At 43.9% G+C, this 22,944-nt stretch overlaps 1 protein-coding gene across 4 annotated transcripts in view; it reads left to right on the top strand.

Annotated features, from left to right (window-relative positions):
- The window catches only part of KLHL5 (kelch like family member 5), a 108,154-nt gene that overhangs the window by 61,267 nt on the left and 23,943 nt on the right, over positions 1–22,944 (top strand). For all 4 annotated transcript variants that reach the window (XM_075346969.1, XM_075346968.1, XM_075346970.1 and 1 more), the window contains exons 2-5: positions 1,104–1,286; positions 3,607–3,743; positions 12,311–12,507; positions 18,939–19,151. In XM_075346969.1, coding sequence (XP_075203084.1) covers positions 1,144–1,286; positions 3,607–3,743; positions 12,311–12,507; positions 18,939–19,151 — 690 coding nt within the window. In that variant the 5' untranslated portion in view covers positions 1,104–1,143. The remainder of the gene's footprint in view (positions 1–1,103; positions 1,287–3,606; positions 3,744–12,310; positions 12,508–18,938; positions 19,152–22,944) is intronic.

Raw genomic sequence — 22,944 nt, 5'->3', positions numbered from 1 at the left:
GTGCGACGGGGGCGGGTACTATCGCGCTCAGCATCGCTATCATCGGCTTGCGATGTCGCAGCGTGCAAAGTACCCCTAAGTTCAGTAATAGCGCAATGCTCTTGGAGAAGATTGGAACCATCAGTACATGGAGGAATAGGCAAGGTTGGCATACACCGAACACCCATTGTGTTAATTGAACACACTGGACACACTGTAGTCCTCCTATCTCAGAATTTTATTGTGCACTAGGTAAATGGATGCCTTCATCTATCATCTGCAGCCCCTTCAAAATATATATTCTTTACTGAGCGTCAACATCACTCAATATCCTCATTTTGAATCCAAGTCTAAATTCTTTATCTCCAGCACTGAAGCGTCATTTTTATGGGAAGTCAATAAACAGATCAAAATGTTTTTGGAGAGTAGGAAGAAAGTGGAAAACCTCCACGAGCACAGAAAGAACATGCAAATCTTTTGAAGATGTTATTCTGGGTGGGATTCAAACCCAGGACCCCACCAACCTGCCCATTACATATGTATTTGTTTGCACAGGACATTGCTTACGCCTATACATACACACTGTTGGCTGTATCGACACTTTGGGGTGACATTTACTTTATTCTACTCCTTTATGTAGGACCTTTAATTTTCACAGCGCTTAAGACCTAATCATTGTCCCCCTTTGGGGCATACAATCTAGATTCCCTATCAGTTTGACTTTGGAGTGTGGGAGGAAACCGGAGTACCTGGCGGAAACACACGTTAACACGGGGAGAACATACAAACTCCTTCAGATGTTGTCCCTGGTGGGATTTAAATCCAGGACCCCAGAGCTGCAAGACTGCAGCGCTAACCACTGAGCCACCATACAGTGCTATAGATAGTTATGTAATGTCTGTAGCTTTATATACTTATTTCAGCTTTCCCCCCATTTTTCCGGATTTGTCATCTATGCAGGGCTTATCTTTCTTTCGTTGCCAGCTAAGATCAATATAAATTCCACACTAATGCGTAAAATATGACTTTCATCTTTTTATTGTGAATTTTCATGAAACATCTAACTTACTAAATATAGCTTTATTGCAATTCCAGTTCCAATTTTTCTTTTTTTTTGCCAACAGGACATCAAACAGCAGCCAGACGTTATCTTCCTGCCACACAATGGAGTCCTGTGCCCCAGATGAGTTCTTCCAGTCCCTCAACCATGCGGAGCAGACGATTAAGAAGATTGAGAACTACTTGCAACACAAACAGCTTTGTGATGTTGTCCTGATCGCTGGCGATCGGAGAATTCCCGCACACAGGTAATTGCGAACACACACTGCTGCATGCGCTGCCTTCGTATATAACCATAGGGCTATATAATGCACATTGATATAGTCTGAATGTGCCACAAATGCCTGTGCTGTAATTAAAAGAACAAATTTGTTTTTGTTGATGGAAAGCTGAAAAACCCCTTTGCAGACATACATAACATGCAGATTGCCATTGTCTCCACTTACCACCTATTGTTTGATTATGTACTTTAACGCTTTACGTACCCAGGAGTTTTGCAGTTTTGCACTTTAGGTTTTTACTCTTTGAATCAAGGCCCACAGGTTTTTTAACCTGTCGGTGTACATAGACATATAAAGGCTGCTCTTTTCTCATGGGACCAGTTGTAGTCAATGTCCCATCCATAGAGTGTAAAGGGAAATGGGGGGGGGGGGGGGAAACTATGCCGGCGAATTAAATGCAATTCTGTCACTATCTTTTGTAACCGAGGTGTGTGTGTGTGTGTGTGTGTGTATAGTAACACTATAGTGTATAGTGGGATAGTAACTGTCTCTCTGTCTCTCTCCGTCTGTCTGTCTGTCTCTGTCTGTCTTTCCTTGTGTGTCTCTGTGTCTATCTCTCTGTCCGTCTCTGTATCAGTCTCTCTCTATCTTTGTGTCTCTGTGTCTGTCTCTCTCTTTGTGTCCGTCTCTCTTTCCCCGTCTCTTTCTCCATCTCTTTCCCCGTCTCTCTTTCCCCGTCTCTCTCTTTCCCCGTCTCTCTCTTTCCCCGTCTCTCTCTTTCCCCGGGTCTCTCTCTTTCCCCGGGTCTCTCTCTTTCCCCGGGTCTCTCTCTTTCCCCGGGTCTCTCTCTTTCCCCGGGTCTCTCTCTTTCCCCGGGTCTCTCTCTTTCCCCGGGTCTCTCTCTTTCCCCGGGTCTCTCTCTTTCCCCGGGTCTCTCTCTTTCCCCGGGTCTCTCTCTTTCCCCGGGTCTCTCTCTTTCCCCGGGTCTCTCTCTTTCCCCGGGTCTCTCTCTTTCCCCGGGTCTCTCTCTTTCCCCGCCTCTCTCTCTTTCCCCGCCTCTCTCTCTTTCCCCGCCTCTCTCTCTTTCCCCGCCTCTCTCTCTTTCCCCGCCTCTCTCTCTTTCCCCGCCTCTCTCTCTTTCCCCGCCTCTCTCTCTTTCCCCGCCTCTGTCTCTTTCCCCGCCTCTGTCTCTTTCCCCGCCTCTCTCTCTTTCCCCGCCTCTGTCTCTTTCCCCGCCTCTGTCTCTTTCCCCGCCTCTGTCTCTTTCCCCGCCTCTGTCTCTTTCCCCGCCTCTGTCTCTTTCCCCGCCTCTGTCTCTTTCCCCGCCTCTGTCTCTTTCCCCGCCTCTGTCTCTTTCCCCGCCTCTGTGTCTTTCCCCGCCTCTGTGTCTTTCCCCGCCTCTGTGTCTTTCCCCGCCTCTGTGTCTTTCCCCGCCTCTGTGTCTTTCCCCGCCTCTGTGTCTTTCCCCGCCTCTGTGTCTTTCCCCGCCTCTGTGTCTTTCCCCGCCTCTGTGTCTTTCCCCGCCTCTGTGTCTTTCCCCGCCTCTGTGTCTTTCCCCGCCTCTGTGTCTTTCCCCGCCTCTGTCTCTTTCCCCGCCTCTGTCTCTTTCCCCGCCTCTGTCTCTTTCCCCGCCTCTGTCTCTTTCCCCGCCTCTGTCTCTTTCCCCGCCTCTGTCTCTTTCCCCGCCTCTGTCTCTTTCCCCCCCTCTGTCTCTTTCCCCGCCTCTGTCTCTTTCCCCGCCTCTGTCTCTTTCCCCGCCTCTGTCTCTTTCCCCGCCTCTGTCTCTGGCATGTTTTTTGGAGAGTAACTATAAAGCGCGGGGTTAAATTTTCTTGTCAAAACATAGTCTATAACGTTCTCTGAGTCACATGGGGTGTCTGTGCAAAATTTTATGATTGTACATGCAACGGTGCAGATTCCTTTTAGCGGACACACACACACCGACACACACATACACTCAGCTTGAGATATATATATATATAATATTTATATATATATATATATATATATATATATTACCTGTGTATGTATGTATGTGTGTGTATATATATATTATATATAATCTCAAGCTAATATATGATAATACATGTTGGATACATATAATTGCGTGTGTGTGTGTATATGTGTATGTATATGTGTATATATATATATATATATATGTGTATATATATATAACAGTAAGTGAGGTCTTCAATGGATGGCAGCAGAAGAAAAAGCCGCTGGGAATCGCTAGCGCTCGGGTCCGGTGCTTCTGCTGATGGGCATCTGTCATATATTATAAGATCTGCAAATATGTATTGAAGAATAACTGAGTAACCTTAAGAACATCTTCGTTCTCTCTTCTTAGGTTGGTTCTTTCCGCCGTATCCGATTACTTTGCAGCCATGTTCACCAGTGACGTCCGAGAAGCCAAGCAGGAGGAAATTAAAATGGAGGGTGTGGAACCCAATGCTCTTTGGGCCCTAGTTCAGTATTCCTACACAGGTAATACTTTCTCTCACCATACAAATGTATCATATTGAAAATGAATCACATTTCCACAAGGGAATTGTAAATGATTAGATCGGGGAATGTTTGGGCTCCAGACTGAAAATAACTGCTGCCGAAGCCAGCGGACAACGCCATCTGTATAATTGTGAGCGGATGTCAGATTTCTATGAATGTCAGGAAACTGACATTTATCAATAGTAGAAAACACTACAGAAAGGTAAATAATAAACCATTTACCGGTATTTAAGAAAATAGCGAGTGCCCAGCTTTATGGATGGTTACAATCAAGCTCATTGAACCACAAATTACATTTATCTGTTCCTGAAAAGTGGATATCTTACATATTGTGAAAATGACACCCAGCAACTTACAATCACGGGCACCGTCCTTTTAATTTTATCATCCAGTATTAAGGTTTTCTTGGAGAAATGCTAACAAATTAATGTCTGGTCAGGAAGACTGATCCAAAGAGTGACAAAGATGGGCACCACTCCTAAAGCAGCCATTATGATGTTTGTTTGGCCAACAGCTACGTCCCTGATATCTGTATGGTAGGCTAGACTTCTGTCTTATGTGCACGGGAGTCTTATAGAAATGCTAAGAAGGTGCACAACAGCTCCATTCATTCTCTAGGACTGCAGAGAAAAAAAAGCCGAGTGCTCTACATGGCTTTTTTGTCAGTCCTATAGAAGAATAAATGGAGTGATGGTGAGCATGTCATGCACCTTCAGAGGGGGGGCAGGGTTCAGACATGGAGCCTGAACAGGACTACACTCTGATATGATCACATTCTCACCAGAAATGTAATGACGTCTTAAAGAAATGGCCTGATTATGCCCAGAGAGGCTCTGCCGTTCCTGAGCTGGTGCATGTATCCTGCCACTGGGGTTTAGGTCTCGGGGGAGGGGCCTGTTCGTTCTGGCCTCGTTCTGGGGATCACCTTGTCATATCTTGGTGCTACTACCTCCGGGACACCTCCAGTAATATTTCCCTCTTGCCTGACCTGACCTTCGTTTCCCCGATTAGTCCTTACCTCCGTTTCTCCTGCCCGTCCTGACCTCCATCCCTCTTGCCCGACGTTTTCTCCATACCTCCCTGTTCTCCGGTCCTATTCCGTGTCCTCCACTCCCTCCCCTATGTCTACTTGCTCTCCTGGTATCAGACCTCGGCTCTTTCCTTTGACTTTGGCTTGTTTTCCCCTCTGTACAGACGTGACATCCCGGCATAGATCCTGACTGATAATTATCCCTGCTCTTGTGTGAGTGACCTCTAGTGGGCTTCTGTCTAACTGCACTCAGGAGTTATTTTCCTACCTGAGTCCGTGCGCCCCCTAGTGGTACCTTCACAGCATCTAAAGCTTTACAACTAAACCTAAGTCTCAATAGATAGCTGTCATTCGAAGAATCATTCTGCTGACAGCTGGCTTTTCAGACTCCCCCCATACACTAGTTTCTAAGAGAGAACCCCTGCCAGACTCATCTGGTGGCCACTTATCTCCAGGAAGAAACAAAAAGTTTGTCAGTCTAAAATTGGACATGCTTGATCCCCAACATAATCTGTTAAGGAAGAACCAGTTTGGTTGACGTTAGTTTAATATGTATGGGGACCTTTAAAGTTGTGGGATAAGTGATAATTTGCTAATTTGTGGGTGTCCAATTGCTGGGCCCGACACTAATCGGCAGAACGATAAAGTGTTATCCCTGACTGAACACTTTACGAAATGGAGTTCCAGGTCAGATGCTCGACTGCTGCTCCATTCAGTCGGTGTGGAGCTGCTGGAAAAAGCTGAGCGCAGCACTCGGCAGCCTCATAGTGCACATACTTGAAGACTGTTTCATTAATTCCCTATCTGTCCATTCATAGGAAGGTACTGAGCATCAAAATGCTCATAAGGCTTCCCGAGCAGTTCGCTCATCCCTACGGACAACCCCTTTAAGCCTGGAATTTAAGATATCAAGTTCTCATATAGTCCGTGGTGACTAGTTGCAGCAATGGTTATGACATATCATTGGTTAAAACCACTAACATTGTTATCCACATGTATTTAAAGATGTGGAGAACCCTGAACTGTTGGGGTTGTCCTAGCATTTGGTGAGACTGTGATGCCCTGGACCCCCAGGGGTCACAGAATAACACCACATACACACACCCCCTCCCCTGGTTAGGTAGATCAGTCAAACAAAATCCTTGTTGCCTCCCTCCAGGGTCTGATGTCAACACCAGGTGGGGCGGAGCCAGGCGGTTGGCCCCACCCACCGAGAAGTTCACAGGCCTGGAGGCAGGAAAAAGTCAGTTAGTTGGAGTTGGAGTTGAAGTGGAGAGGTGGAAGTGAGAGGAGCAAAGACTGTGCGTGTCTGGGTTGGAGCCCAGGCACAATCAGCAAGGTCGGCAGACTGTGGTGGCCGTCTGCAGGAGTTGGTGGAGGTCAGCGGAACCGTAGGACCGTGGTCGGGCGGTGGCCCGCCGGTACCGAACCGGGGAGCAGATTGAAGCCAAGCACCAAGGCAGGGTACTCAGACCCCGACTAGGCTAGGAGCCGCCGTAAAGATCAAATTCTCTGATTGCGGTCTGGACCTCAGGGGTTCATTCCCAACCAAGTCCCGTCAGAAGGCAACAGCCCAACCCGTCCGGATAAGAGCCACCGCCCAGGGCCAGAGATCCAAGGGCCAGCGCCTGCGGGCAACCAGCCTTTCCCGACACGTACATGCCGGGGAGCGGACTACCCGTGGGAAGCCATAGGAGTCAAACACATATACACAGGTGCAGGGAAACGACAGCCACTATCAACCCGTCCGGGGAGAGTGAAAACACCGTAGCCGACTGTGGGCCCCGTCCATCCAGCCTTTTGGTTTACCAGAGACTCTGTCCTTTTGTGCCTGAGTGAGTACAACAGTGCCATCCGGCACCGCGCTGCATTGCAACCTTGCACCTGCGCCCACACTGCCTCCCCGCATCCGGCCCCTGCACCTGCACTTATACCTTCCCTCCCCAAACGGGGCCTCGGGACCAACAGCCCCTACCCACGGAGGGGCCAACACCTCAGCTGCTCTCCGCCATCGCTCCCGGGAATCCCCGTCACCAGCAGCGGTGGTGCCCACCATCACCACAACCCCATGGTTGGCGTCACGACCGACATCCCACCACAAACCTCCCCTTTTCATTCGTGGGCGAGGAGGCGCTGCTCGAGCCCCCGGGTCCGGCCCCGTGCTCGAGCCACCGAGGAGCAGAAGCACCGGACCCGAGCACCAGCGATTCCCAGCGGCGAGCGGCGTTCCCAACCCCTCCGCCCGCGACAAGACCATAGTTTGCACAAAGCTTGCCACCACCCAACAAGCCTACTTGTTATACTTATTCTAGTATGCTGTATATAAGAGCCCACTGGTGGTGGCCGTAGCTTATAGTCCCAAATCTGGTGACCGGTTGCCTTTTAAGCTACAAAGAGTTTATAGCCAAGGTCATGTGTACAAAACAACCAAATCAGAGACAAAAATAGGTCACGCACCCTCGTTTTAATCCAAACATCAGCCTTAATGCACCTGATTTCCGCAGCGCGGTTCATTGAGTGTGACTTCCACATTATTGCTGTGAGTATTTACTATAGATATAGGTGTGTAAAAAAAATAAAAAAAATAAAAAAATAAATAATGATGATAATCACGCATTTCCCACTATTTTCCTTGCTTTATTAAGGTAAATGCTTGTCTGTTTTAATTGTCTTTGTTATTTTAAAAGATCGGCCACTCTGTCTTTTTAATAGTGTGACCTGCTTTTCACCCCTCCTACTCTTAATCCAAGTCCATTAAATCAGAGGCGGCGTTGCTCCACAGTGATCCAACTAATCTATTCTCATGTGCCTTGATGCATAAATCTGAGTAATATTCCACTAATGTAAATCAGGCGTTGAGTGATGTCAGATTTTGTTACAAAAAAGTGTCTAGATTAAAATTGTTTTGTTTTACCCCTTTGAGAAACAGAACCACTCCTGTCAGATGGATAATGCTAGTTCTGGTTTTTTTACATGCATAAGATAAAGTACATTTGTTTAGAAAAAATAAATGAAATGCGAGCAGTTATTACACAAAGAACCAATATGCTGCATATAGGAAAAAAGTAACAACCAATAATTCTGCTTGTATTACACACCACAAAAAGCAGAATATGGATGAGGGGAAGTTAAAACTTGCCTACTGGGCAGGTACTGTAAAATCCTACAGATTTTGTGTGTGGAAGATGTGCCCTAATTTTACTTGACTCTCAGCTGCCGCCGCCCACTGCTATATTGCCGCCTTAGGCACTGGCCCTGGTGATTTAATAGGTTGCTTTTCCAAGACTTGAATAAAAAAAATAATTCAACCTATAATAGAAGGAATTACATAGTTACCGTCCATAAGTTGAAAAAAAGACCTAGGTCCATCTAGTTCAACCTTCCTCCATCGATTCTACATTTTGTCACTAAGTCATTTATAACCCATTAAAAACACAAATGTAAGCATGCAATGAAGCACTGTAACTTAGAACAGAAAATGAAGTCAATAAAAATATATACTGTAAATCCATATTCAAATTGATAAGTCACAAATTGGATATAAAAAATCTTTTTTTTTTTTTTTTTTTTTTTTTTTAATTCATGAATACACAAAATGACATCTCAATATATTAAAATCAAATTACATGGAAGACCAAACAATTTGCAACCCACAACAATGGAAATGGAGAAGTACAGAGAAAATAAACACAATAAGAACATATAGATGAATATATACTGGATGAACAGATATACTACATGACAATGTGGCAATACCACAATGTGCGAAATGTATCGATTAATAAATGGTGCAACTAGCAACCTAAGTACGATTGATAGTTAAAGTGACTTAACAATGGAGAAATACATGATACATGTTGTAGTCTTTGTTCATTGTGGTAACGTCCTAGAGGAGTAACAAGAATATGTTCAGTCATATGATGACATAATAAAATAAGAAATGATGCTAGAACCAACTTTTTTTTCCATGAAGAATAAGAAAAAGGACTGATAGAACATCACTGGAACATTATAGAATTGACGCCATCCAATAATAAGAGGCAAAACTTAAAAACCCAATGGGGGATGAAGTAGAACCTGTTCCTTTTAGTTAGGATTTAGGTGATATGGAGAAAAGTTCCAAAATTGATATATACCATTGTGGTACCGTAGTTATACCATGAAAAGAAATTGCTATTTTTAAATAAGGAATTTGAAAAATAATATATAATAATAATATAATATTATTTATTCATTTATATAGCGCTGTTAATTCCACAGCGCTTTACATACATTGACAATGCTGTCCCCATTGGGGCTCACAATCTAAGGTCCCTATCAGTATGTCTTTGGAATGTGGATGTCCGGAGGAAACCCACGCAAACACGGGGAGAACATACAAACTCCTTGCAGATGGTGTCCTTGGTGGGATTTGAACCCAGGACCCCAGCGCTGCTAGACTGCAGTGCTAACCACTGAGCCACCGTGCCGCCCATATATATGGAATGGAAGCCACATAAATTCAGTGCTATAGGGTCTGGACTGTGTCATCCTGTGAGGCTGCCAGAGATCTGACCATCAGTATGCACATGGAAGTAGGTGTGAGAAGGGCACTAACCAAAACTCATACTTCTGTGCACCTGTGTGCGTTTCACCTGTACATCGTCAGGGGTATCATCTGTGTTATTATCATATGTCCATTTCCTTTGCACTCCTCCCACTTAAGCTTTCTGTATTCACGAAATGTATCTTTTGTTTTTTGGAATTTTCCGCTTTCGTTTCTTAGACGTTGTCACGCGCCATTTCTGTACATCTGAACAGCAGCTCTGTTAGTTGTTGTACAGGACACCCATTCTGCTCTTGTCGCTGTCTGTCTAGGTGGATTAGCCATTCCAAATTTTTGGAAGACTTAATCTCAATTCCCATGGGAACTAGAACTGCAGACATATTCATTGTCGTCCAAGTTTGCTCGAAACAAATAGCAAATAAGAAACAGCTGAAAGGAAAGATACAATTTGGATGTTTTTTTTTTTCTTTTTCTATAAGGCAGTTCTAAAAGCATAGAAATGCGTGTGTTTAGAAGTCCATAGGTCTCTACAGCAGATCTGTCATTTGATGAAAGGTTAACAGTAGCCATCATTTTTGAAAGCGGACCTGTCACTTGCCATAAATATGTATTTATTTATTTTTAGCTGTATGTATTTATTTTAATTTGGTGTAAATGCTGCGGTTCTCCTGGATCTAGCGGTGTTTTTTATTTTTATTTTTTTTCCTTTCCTGAAATGTGGCCCACTTTATCCTGTGTATAAATCTAGCCTTCTTTCCTTCTAAGTGGGCATGCTCCTGAACTCGTCTATATGGGATTCTTCTTGAAGACCACATATGGTTGAATAAAAGGGACTAGATTTATATAGCGGAAAAAGGGGGCGTTATCTCATGAATAGAGGCAAAGAACAACAAAAAAGTTAAACAATGCCAGATTCAGGAGATCAGAGGAATTTGTCAGGTACATTTTTTTTTTTTTTTTTTACAAATCAATGACAAGTTGTAAGTCCTCTTTAACCCCTTTTAACCACCAAGATTTATAGATATAAACTAAAGCCAGTGCTATACTGGCGATATCATGTTGATTCTACACATATATTTAGTTGTGAGATCGGATGTATAGTTTCTGAAATACAGGCAAGTAAAGTTTGTGAAATGCCCTGTTATTTGATTGATAGCTGCTGCAGAATATCTACAGTAATATGTGGGTCGGTTTGTTCCAATTATTCCTGCCCCTGTCTGCTGCTGCCTGTCCTTCCTCCCCCCTGTCCTTCCTCCCCCTGTAATAACAGAGACAGGGGGTGGAAGGACAGGCAGCCAGATAGGGGCGGCAATAATTGGAACAAACCGACCCACCTATTAGATATTCTGCAGCACCTACCAATCAAATTACAGTGCATTTTACCAACTTTACTTCCCTGTATTTCAGAAGCTATACATCCGATCTCACAACTAAAGGTATGTATAGAATCAGCATGATAGTGCCAGCATAGCACTGACTTTAGGTTATATATGAAAATCCTGGTGGTTGGTCCTGTTTAACTACATATGACGGATTATGTCCTCCATAGGTCACCTCCCTGTCTTTGATGCAGGCTCTTCTTTGATCCTGGAAGATGATGGCTATGATATTCAGCCATCATCTGCTTCTAACAGCCATTGGTGGAGCGAACTCGTTAAATGCCGCTGTTAATGTGACAGCAGCATTTAACACACACCGGAAGGGGGACGCATTGTTCTAACCCATCATAAGTAGTGATCAGCGAGCACTACCTTGGTCGGTGCTCATAACGAATAGTTGGATGCCCGGATGGATGCAACTCAAGTACCGAGTATGATAGAAGTCCATCGGGAATTTGAGCATTTTTTTTTAGGAAATCTTCCAGGAAAATGCTCACGTCACCCATTGACTTCCATTATTCTTGGTATATGAGTCGCGCCCATCTCAGCATCCATCTTCTCATTTTCACTTAGGGGTGTACTGACTTTTGTTGCCAGCGGTTTAGACATTAATGCCTGAGAGCTGAATAATTTAACAGGGACACAAAATTTACACTGATACAATGTAAATTAGTCAGTGTACAGCTTGTATAACAAAGTGTTATATCTTTTAATGGGAGAACACTAAAAGATATATCAAAATAATTACAAAAATGTGAGGGATGTACTCACTTTTTTTATATACTGTATATACTGTGTAGTGGCTGTTTTTGACCATACAGGGACATGGTCTGATCCTTGCACATTTCTTGCGATGGGGAGCAAATAAAAATAAAAAGTATACAGCATTACAGCCCAGGATCGCAAATTATTCTTTCTTTGAGGTAAAACCTTTCTTTTTGGGAGGTAAAACATTTTTTTCCCTTTTAAAAAAAAAAAAAAATCAGCTATGATCCCTTGCTGTAATATCTTTTATACTTTTTTTTCTTTCCGCCTCAGCCCGGGAGCTGTGGTATGATCAGACCATGTGCCTGTACGGTTAGACACGGCAATTACACAGTACACAGCAGGGACACATATATAAGATTATCTGTTCACAGAGACATTTTATATAAACACATCCAATTGTGGAACTTATTATTCCAAGATTTATTTATTAAAATGAACTTTAAAACTAACTTTGTTCTTGAGAAAACCCTTTTAAGGGGTCAAGGAAGACTATGAGCTCTGCTAATCTGGGTTTCTTTGCCAAAGGGCATGGTTACTGGATCTTTACTCATATTGAACACACAAATGCTCAGCCAAAAGCTATTTATATTATATTTTCTGCCTTTTCAGGAGGCATAAAGGTGGACTAGCACATTTCAGAGGCCAAAAATGGAGAAAAATTGTTATTTCATATTAATTTATTGACAAATCGAAAGGAAACCCTCAGATCCTGACAGATCTTATGAACTTGTAATGGGGTCCTGCATATCTTTGCCTACAGATGTTTTCAATGCTTTGAGGTTTTTTTTTATGCTGGTTTATAATGGTGATCTCCTCCCTGCAGGTCGCCTGGAATTAAAAGAAGACAACATTGAGAGCCTCCTGTCCACGGCTTGTCTACTGCAGCTGTCTCAGGTTGTGGAGGCTTGCTGTAAGTTCTTGATGAAACAGCTTCACCCTTCCAACTGTCTGGGCATTCGTTCTTTTGCTGACGCTCAAGGATGTGCTGATTTACATAAAGTGGCTCATGGTTATACAATGGTGAGTGTCCATTACAAAAATGAAAATAAATGGATCAGAAGCAAAAACATAAAAAACATCTTGGAATATAGCTGAGATCTTGTGGCATCATGTGTGGTCAGATAACGAAGACTTCAGTCTACCTGGGGTTTTCATGCCTCAAAGTTGGTTATTCCCAGAATCGTATTATTTTTCACGCAACTCAATAAATGCGTACTTACAGGTAATCTACAGACTAAGCCAACGGAAGTTTCTTTCTTTCTTGTACCTTTTTTTGAGTCTTTTTTTTATTTTTTCATATCTATCTGTCCAATAGGAAAATGGGAAGTCCTATTCTTATCCTTTAAAGATACATTTCCCAGCAGCACACACTTCTCCTCAGTGCTGCAGATCCCTTCCTGCCCTTCTTGCTCCTGACTAGCCTCACCTCTGCATTGTTATCAAACTGTAGCGTTCACCTTATTCTTCTGTGCACTGTCTGCTCCTGTACAGTAACCTGCCTGACCAATTTTATCATCTAACATTGAGATAAGTATAGCTGTGGTTTTACATCATTAGCTAATTTTAACAGAGCTCAACTCTTCCGCACCTTTCCACAATGGCAGTTCAGAGCTGTTTGTTGATGCTGCTGACAGATCAGTTTTATAAAAATACCACTATATTGATGCATATAGGAAAAGATAATCCTCTGTCCTGTACATCATTAGAGCGGCATTTGCAGTTTCACATCACTGATCTCTCAGCATTAATCAGCAAACGCCACTTAACTAATCTCAGCCCCTGTATATAGCACCATCCTGATGCATATTCTGTAAACAAAAATACACAGAGTCCCATCCTGCAGTACATTGCTGTTTATCCTCCATTCAGCCCGCTGAATACAGAGCCCCATCCAGCAATGTATCTCTCCTCTCAACCCCATGTACATAACCCATTCTTCAGTGTATGTCTCTCCTCTGTCCTTGTAAACAGCCCATCCTGCAGTACATTGCTGTACATCCTCCTTTTAACCCCCTGTATTCAGAGCCCCATCCAGCAAATGTATCTCTTCTCTCCATCCCATGTACATAACCCATTCTTCAGTGTATATCTCTCCTCTCAGTCTCTGTAAACAGCCCATCCTGCAGTACATTGCTGTACATCCTCCTTTTAACCCCTTGTATTCAGAGCCCCATACAGCAAATGTATCTCTCCTCTCACTCCCATGTACATAACCCATTCTTCAGTGTATATCTCTCCTCTCAGTCCCTGTAAACAGCCCATCCTGCAGTACATCCTCCTTTTAACCCCTTGTATTCAGAGCCCCATACAGCAAATGTATCTCTCCTCTCAATCCCATGTACATAACCCATTCTTCAGTGTATATCTCTCCTCTCAGTCCCTGTAAACAGCCCATCCTGCAGTACATTTTTCTTGTTACTTACCAGCACACAGGCACACTGTTGCTTCCTGGTATGAGCGCTGCACTGTAAAGGAATCTCTGCCCCTTTCTGACATTTTTCTCCACAAGAAAAGCTTGGTTATAGACACAGCAAAGCTACGCTGACAGCCATCTGAGAAAGATTGCACTGCACATAGTCGCCCATGAGATGAAGCTACTAGATGACTGCTCCAATGGCAATTGGAGGTGCATCCTTAGGGGGGTGATATGTGTATAATGGGGAAGATTTAAAAATGGGTTTTATTGGCACAAAAGAATAGATCTGTGTATATCATTATAAAACCACATTGTGATTTTGTGAATACCCCTTTAAATATAGAAAAGTATTTGTCTATTATTTCTCCTTCCTTCATCTGGACAGTACACTGAATTAGTGGCATAACGTGGAGGGTACATGGGAGGTTGCCTTTGGTGCACAATGAAAATTTAAGGAAGCGTGTATGCCTCATCCCTTTTTCCGGGTGCCCTGGCTTGCTGTGCAAGTGTCGCCACTCTCCATTGTGTAGACAGCAGGCTGCTGTAGGCAACGGACCACCAGACATCAGTGTCCTAGCAAAGGAGGCGCAATAACAAAACTGTGTTGTGCCCCCTGCACTGGCTGCCGTCTATGCAGGAGAAAAGAGGATCAGTAATTCATTATTTTTTTTTTTTGGGTGGGTGTGTCACAAAAAGGGCATGATTAAAAGTGACCATACCCTTTATGTGACACACCCACCCAAAAAAAATAAAGGTGAACTAAGTAAGCATAATTACTTCCTAAAGTGGGCATTATTACTGGTCTCACGCACAATACTTACCTGCCAGTCTTACAAGGATTTCCAAAGTAAGGCCACCAGCCTCCTCAGGTCTAAGAAAGCAATTTATGGTAATAATATAAGCAGTTTTGATTGTGAAATCTGGTGACCGATCTTCATTTAAAAGACATTCTGCATTGAGCCTCCTGTTTCTACAGAAACCATATCGTACATGATAAACTTATACAATCATACCTATTTCTGGAGCAATTGTGTTGTATGTGTTAACATATGTTGAGAAACGATCCCAATGTCTTATTACTCTGATCTTGGATTTTTATGCAGGCTCAGGCCTGTTTCTGCTGTATTTTGGTGACAGAAGGGTACAACGATTGTCCGTGTGTGTAATGATCAGCCACCTGCTTAGTTGTAATTACTTCTGGCATAGCCGGTGCCGGCTTCTGACAGTTCCGACTGAAGAATATGAATTAGATGCTTTAGAGCCAGAACTTCTGAAATGGCAAATTGTTGCGGAAATAAGCCTGGAAATATATAACTGGCATGTCCCTATGGAACACTGTGCTCCTGGCGTGTATCTCTTTCAATCCATCTGTTAAATAAGTAGACTGTGATACCAAGATCATAGGAAAAAAAAATCTCTAGCACCAAAATTCTCATAACCTACCTGTCCTTTCACACAACACTTGTGCTCCTCCTATTAGCAAAGTAATACTAGTTTTGATTGCAGATACCAGTCTGATATGTGCAGAAATTGTCAATATTTTCATACTTTATAACTTGCTATCCACTGATCTTCCATGGTCATGTCGCGGGCGGAGGGGACGCGCTCGCCACGCTCGGATCCGCAGCTTCTGCTGCTCGGTGGCTCGAGCGGTGGGCCAGACCCGGGGACTCGAGCAGCGCTCCTCACCCGTGTGTGAAAGGGGATGGTTGGTTTGGGGAGATAGTTCGTGACGCCACCCACGGGACGTGGTGATGATGGCACCACCGCTGCTGGTGACGGGGATCCCGGGAGAGATGGTAGGGAGCAGCGAGGATGTTGTCCCCTCCGTGGGTAGGGGGTTGGTGATCCCGGGGCCCGGTGGTGTAACGGGGAGGTTGGATGGCTGGGGTGCAGGGTTGCAGGGACAGCGCGGCGCGGTGCTGGACGGCACTGGTGTACTCACTCAGACAATCAATGACAGAGTCTCTGGTAAACCAAACGGCCGGATAGACGGGTCCTGCAGCCGGCTGCAGTGTTGTGCTCTTCCCGGACGGCTGATGGTGGCTGTCTTTCCCTGCACCTTTTAGAATATTATGACTCCTGTGGTTGCCCACCGGTAGTCCGCTCCCCGGCGTATAGGTGCCGTAGGAGCCCACTTTGCCCGCAGGCGCTGACCCTTGGATCTCTAGTTTGTGGCGGTGGCTGTATATCCTCACGGTGTGGACTTTTGCCTTCTGTCGGGTCTTGGTTGTTGGGAAACCCCTGGGGTTCCTGTCACACACGGATTTGACTATTGTTGGCGGCTCCAAGCCTGGTCGGGGTCCGATGGCCCTGCCTGTGTGCTTAGCTTCACTCCGATCCCCGGTTCGGTACCGGTGGGCCACCGCCCAGCCCCGGTCCTACGGCTCTGCAGAGTTCCACTAACTCCTGCAGACGGACACCACCGTCTGCCAACCTTGCTGTCAGTGCCTGGGCTCCGACCCAGACGCTTGCAGTTTTCTGACCTCTCACTTTCACCTCCTGAACTCATCTACTGCTTTTCTCGCCTCCAGGCCTGTGAACTCCTCGGTGGGTGGGGCCAACCGCCTGGCTCCGCCCCACCTGGTGTGGACATCAGACCCTGGAGGGAGGCAACAAGGGTTTTTGGTTGACTGTTGTTACTGTCTAGGGTGGGGGGTGTGTATGTTGGTATGTATGTGACTACCTGGCTAGTCCAGGGCGTCAGTCAGATCCTCCTTATCGGAGTTCTGCTTGCCCTATAGGTGCTGGAACTCCCATCATTTCCCAGCACTATTCCTGCCATCATGGCTTTCCTGATCAAAGCCTCGTCTCTGCTGTACCTATATGCAGTTTGACGCACAGGAGAGAAAAATTCGAGAGGCAAAGATCTGCCTCCAGCTCCTGTAATCTGTTTCAGTATATTTCAGCTACATATGGACTAAATTTCACAGCAAGGCAGTGAACAGTAAGTTGGACAGGAGGGAATCGGCCAGCGGCTGACATTTTGGAGTGATTTTTTTTTTTTTTTTCTTCCTTTTATGTGAAACGTATGTTGTAATTAATGCAATTATTAGGGATAGGAGAACGTGCTCTGCACTGCTCATTACTGTTGAGCATCGGGGTGCTTGGGTATTATAATATTTAATCTGAATATTTAATCTGTGAAACAATAACCACAACACACAGGCTCGCTTCACTGTATGATGTGTGCAGGTGCCCCCGGGAGAGCCAGCCGCATTCTCTGAAAGACTCTCCCGGGGAATAAAACACATTTTCGGACTTAGTCTAGCAAAGGAAAAAAAAACCTCCTGCCAGAAACACACTGTATGTGGGTGGAGCCCCAAACTGACCAATCATTGACTTTTCATAATACTCGTTACTGGTGTCAAGCTCGTCCGAGTGTCTGACCTCCTCGACTCGACTAATGAGCATTTTACTGCTCGCCCATCACTAGTAATTATCTTTTTATCACTTTATCAAATGAGATCATGATATCTGAAAGTACACAGAACACTTAAATTGCCAGGTCTTAAAAAGTTAGTTTTTGTGCTTTGTTTTTTTTTGTTTTTTCTTCCAAAGCCAAAACTTTTTATTCTTCCATCAACATAGTCAGTCATATGAGGGCTTGTTTCCTTGTGAGACGAGTTGTAGTCTTCAAAATTGCCATTCATTTTACCATATATTGTACTGAAAACAGGAAAAAAAATCCCATCCGCTTTGTTTGGACAGTTAGGTCGTGTTCACATGTAGTGGAAATGCTGTTTTTTTTTATTTTTTTATTTTTTTTTTCTGCTGCTTTATTTGGAACCAAAATTCTGCTGCGTCGACCAGACAATCCAAGAAAAGTGGATGTGATTTCATGACAACTGCGCCCACTGAATGTCAAAAATTGTTGCTGAACTGTGCGTTTTTGTTTTTTTTTGTCCTTTTTTTTTTCCATAGAGGCTTCTAAGACCTATGTATGTGTATATGTGTGTGTATATGTGTGTGTGTGTGTGTGTGTGTGTGTGTGTGTGTATATATATATATATATAATATTATATTAATTTTTTATTATTATTTAAAAGAACAAAGTAAATGAGAGTGTGGCTATTGGTGTGATGCCGCATGGTATATCATTCATTCTCTTCTACAAAAATTGTAAGGTATGAGCGCTTGATTGTTTGTGTGCAGATAGATATATACACAACCATTCTTCCAACACATCTCCATAGAATAGGACAGGCCAGCCTAATGTGAATTTAAAGGGAACCGGTCACCAGGTTTTTTCCTTATGAGCTGTGGCCACCACCAGTAAGCTCTGATATACAGTATTCTGGAATGCTGTATATAAGACCCAAAGCCAATGTGTATAATATAAAAAAACACTTTTATTATACTCGCCTATAGAACAATCTGGTCCGATCGCTGTCGCTGCTTTCAGTCCAGTGCCTCCTTCATCTTGTGCTCTCACCGTTCTTCCCAGCCCCGTGTGGGTGATGCGGCCTACATCGTCCACATGGAATCCGCCATTGTGCTTTTGTGCATGCGCACTTGGATCCGCCCTGCTGAGGGCAGAGCAAAGTACTGTAATCCACAGGCATGAGAAAAGGTGAAAGATCGCCTGTGCATGCGCATTATAATGCTTTGATCTGCCCTGGGTCGGGCAGATCAGGGTGCATATGCGCAGGAGCGCAATGGAGGCTTCTGTGTTAATGACGTAGGACGCGTCATCCTCACAGGGCTGAGAAGGAGGATGGCAATCGCACAAGATGGAGGAGGCAACGGACCGATACCCATTGGACTGGACATAATACACAGTGCCCTGGGCTCTTATATTCAGTATTCTAGAATGCTGTATATAAGTGTTCAGCGGTGGTGACCGCAGCTCATAAAGGAAAATCCTGGTGATTTTCCCTTTTTAGAAGCTGGTGAAGTTAAAAACATGAAATGAGAAGTCTATTTGTTGATGTCACAATCCCTTCTCACAGATGGCTTTATTTCTACTGTACGACCAGTGAACTGTGCATTCATTAGACATAAATGATGATTTCACGATTACTTTTATTTATAGGAACATTTCTTGGAAGTAATAAGAAATCAAGAGTTTCTATTGTTGCCTGGGGCAGAAATTTCTAAATTACTAGCAAGTGACGATATGAATATTCCTAATGAAGAAACCATTCTGAATGCTTTGCTGACCTGGGTCCGACATGATGTGGAAGAAAGAAGGAAAGAGCTCAGTAAGCTGCTGGCGTATATCCGCTTACCACTGTTGGCACCACAGGTAGAAATATGATCATAACATCCTAAATACAAATAGTGATCTACAACCTTACTGATATAAAGCTGTGACCTGATGTAAGAATCATAAGCCGATAGAATAAGAAAAAATATATATAGTGATGAATAATGGATCACCCATCAATTACCAAACAGAATTTTGTTTCTGAATCTTCCTGTTTCCCAGATATCTGTATTATTATATACAGTGGGAATAAAAAGTATACACACCCAGGTTAAAATGCCAGGTTTTTGTCAAGTCCAAAAATCAAAAGAAGGTTGCATAAATCTGCACACTCTTAAACCAATACTTTGTTGAAGTACCCTTTTGAATTCATGGTAGCATTCAGTTTTTTGGATAGGAGTCTGTCATCATCACAAATCTAGAAGTGGCAGTATTTCCCCACTTGTGCAGTAGAGCTCCAAATCTGTGAGCTTGTTAGGGCAACTGTTGTGTACAGCGCTCTCTTCAGGTTGACCCACAGATTTTCTATTGGATTCAGCTCTGGGCTCTTGCTTGATCTTCCTGTGGCATAGTTATTCTTTTGGGAATTTGTAGGTATGCTCCGGTCGTTGTGCTGAAATTTGAAATTCCTCTTTAGCTTTTTAGCAAAGGCCTAAAGGTTTTGTGGCAAAATTGACTGATATTTTGACTTGTTCATAATTCTTTTCACCTTGCCTGAAGATCCAGCACAAAACAGCCTCAAAGTCTAATGCTGCCTCCACCATGATTCACTGAGGGTATGGTGTTCTTTTGGTGATCCAGTATTGGTTTTGTGTGCCGTCCCCGTGCCAGCAGCCGGGCTGCTGCTTGGATCCGGATCCGCAGTGGCTCGAGGGGTCTCCGGACCCGGGGGTCGCGCGGCCACTCGATGAAGGGGTGGGGGTGGGGGGTATGTACAAGTGGATTGGAAAGTTCGCGGCGCCACCCACGGTGCGTGGTAATGTGAGGGACCACCGCTGCTGTTGGGGAGCCCGGTGACGATGGTGTGGCAGCCTGATGTTTAACCCCTCCGTGGGTAGGGGGTTTGTGTCCTGGGGCCCGTCGGTTGGTTGGTGATTGGGTGCCGTTGGGGTAGAAACAGGGGTATTTCAGTGTACTCACTCAGTCCAGGAATAACAACACCGACAGCTTGTAAACCAGAATTCTGAGCACCACTCCAGCTTGTGGAGAGCACGCTTGGGTCCGTGCCCTTGGTGTTGCTGTTAGCCTGTGGCCCTGTCCTTGGCACCTCTTGTCTCTGTTGGACCCGTGGGTATAAAACTCCTCGGGTCCCGCTCACCCGTATGGCTAATGGAGTGAGCTTGCTCTCAGGGTTCACGCATAGGATTTCTTTGGACTGTATTGGGAAAGTCCTATCCCATCGGTGCGCTAGTACCCCGATTTCGGAGCGGGTTGGGGATGACACTTGAAGTCTTCACCACCATCGGGTAAATTACCGGAACGCGTTAAGCTTCTTTCCGGCCTAGGGTCCTCGTACCCCGTCGTGCCCTGGCCCCTGCCCAGTGATAGCTCAAGGCCGCCGGCCGCCTTCCTCTGCAGTCCGTGCCCCTTGACACTGTCCCCTGTGACCTGGGTTGCAGCTCCTACCAGGCCCAGACCAACGTCTGCCACCTAGTACACAGCAGCTCTGCTCCGTGACCTCTTCTCATGAGTCACCACTCCTCACTCCTCTCCTTCCTCAAACTCAACTTCCACTCTGTCACTTTCCTCACTTTCCCCTCACCAATCCCCCATGTGGGCGGCCCTATTCCCTTCAGGCCCCCCAATGGTGTGTCTGGCAGGTTAAAGTGGGAAGTGTTCTTAGGATTTTGATTGGCTCAGCTGTTAGCAATGCCAAAGGACCAGGACCCGTAACCAAGGAGGGTGGATACTGTGCAGAAGGGCAAATTGCACAATACCCTGTGACAACCTGATAGGCCAGGGCGTCACATTTGCACCAAACATATATGTGGGAATTATGACCTAAGAGTTCAACCTTATAATCTTTAGACCATAAAATGTTTTCCCACATTCTTTTGGAAGACTTGATGTAGGTTTTGGCAAAACATAGCTTGGCTTGGAACTCTTTTCTTACAGAGAAAAAAACATCCATCTTGCCACCCTATCCAACACACCAGACATATGAATAATACTAGAAATTGTTGTCACATGCAAAGCACAACCAATTTTTCCAGCTATTGCTGGAAAAATGTCTTCTCTTTTCATCAATTTTTGAGGTATGTCCAGTTCTAGGTCATGTCACTGTTGTGTTAGTGACTTCTTGATTACCATCTTCACACTGCTTCATGGTATATCTAATCTCTTGTAAACTTTTTTTATACCCTTCTGATTGACAACTTTCAGCAATGAAATCCCTTTGCTGTGTTGTTAGCTGTTTACAGACCTTTTTCTGTAAAATGCAGCTAAGAAAATGTCAGGGAAAATCCTACAAGGGCAGCTGAACTTTACATTGAGTTAATTAAACTCATTGTAAATGATTGCAGCTGTGTACTGACTACAATTTAACATTAGTAGAAATGTGATTGGCTAATTGTGAAGCTAACCACAATCCCAATTATGAGAGGGTGTCAAACTTATGCAACCACATTATTTTAGTTTTCATTTTTATTTTCCCTCTAAAAAACACAACTTTTTCCCTTTTGGATTTGTACAGATTAGGGCTCACATTAAAGATGGAAAATGTTCTGAAATTATTCTTCTTCGTATAATTTTTTATTCTTTTTTTAAAATTATGAAAATCTGGCATTTTAACCGGGATGCGTAGACTTTTTATATTCTCTGTTCTTTATATTTTTAGAGGTTTGCATTGTGTGACTCCTTTTTTATTCCATCAATTTATACTTTGACAACTAGCTATTACCATTCCTCTAATCAGGGAAAAAAAATGAACCTTCAAACTGTGTGAGTGATGTCTGAATTAAAAATGTGCTAAAGAAGTAATTTATGAGACATGAATAAATTAAGTTAATATGTACTTAATTCAATATTAAATGGGTTGTCTGGGCTTTTCACAAAAGTCTGTAGTTTACTCTATGTGAATACTGACTCGTGAATCCTCGCATGTAGTGTAGCACTGTGAGGATTCTCCGATGCTTGAGGTGGCCTAAAAAAAAAAAAAATAAATTATATATATATATAATATATAATATATATATATATATATATATATATATATATATATATATATTATATATATAATATATATTTATAAATATGTTAGGCATACACTCCTGGCCACATTCCAATTATACGGTATGTGCATGGCCTCACTCAATTCACCAATTCACTTGTATTTAGCGAGAATGCTCATGTCTAGTTGGAATGTGGCCGGGAGTATGCATTCCATATATTTGAGATCACATGAACTCCCTGTATCACCGCTGACACCAAAGGATCCTCACTCAGCACAAAGTGAGGATTCACAAGTCTTCAGTCGCATAGAGTAACTGCAGACTTTTGTTACAAGTCCTCAAATATGTGATATGCACACTCCTGGCCAAATTCCAATTAGAATGTGGCCAGAAGTATGCTATCGTATATTTCAGGTCACATGAACTCTGTCTTGCAACTGACACCGGAAAATTTTCACTAAGTTCAATGTGAGGATTCACAAGCCTGAATTCACATAGAGTAACTGCAGACTTTTATTACAACCCCTCAAATATGCGATATACACACTCTCGGCCACATTCCAATTAATGTGCACAACCTTGTTCAATTCACTTGTATTGAGCTAGGTCGCATACGTCTAGTTGGAATGTGGCCGGAAGTATGCATATCATATATTTGATGT

This window comes from Anomaloglossus baeobatrachus, chromosome 1 (genome assembly GCF_048569485.1).
Source record: "Anomaloglossus baeobatrachus isolate aAnoBae1 chromosome 1, aAnoBae1.hap1, whole genome shotgun sequence".
Classification (NCBI taxonomy): Eukaryota; Metazoa; Chordata; class Amphibia; order Anura; family Aromobatidae; genus Anomaloglossus; species Anomaloglossus baeobatrachus.
The sequence above is the reverse complement of the archived record's forward strand: the minus strand, read 5'-3'. Positions and strand labels throughout refer to the sequence as shown.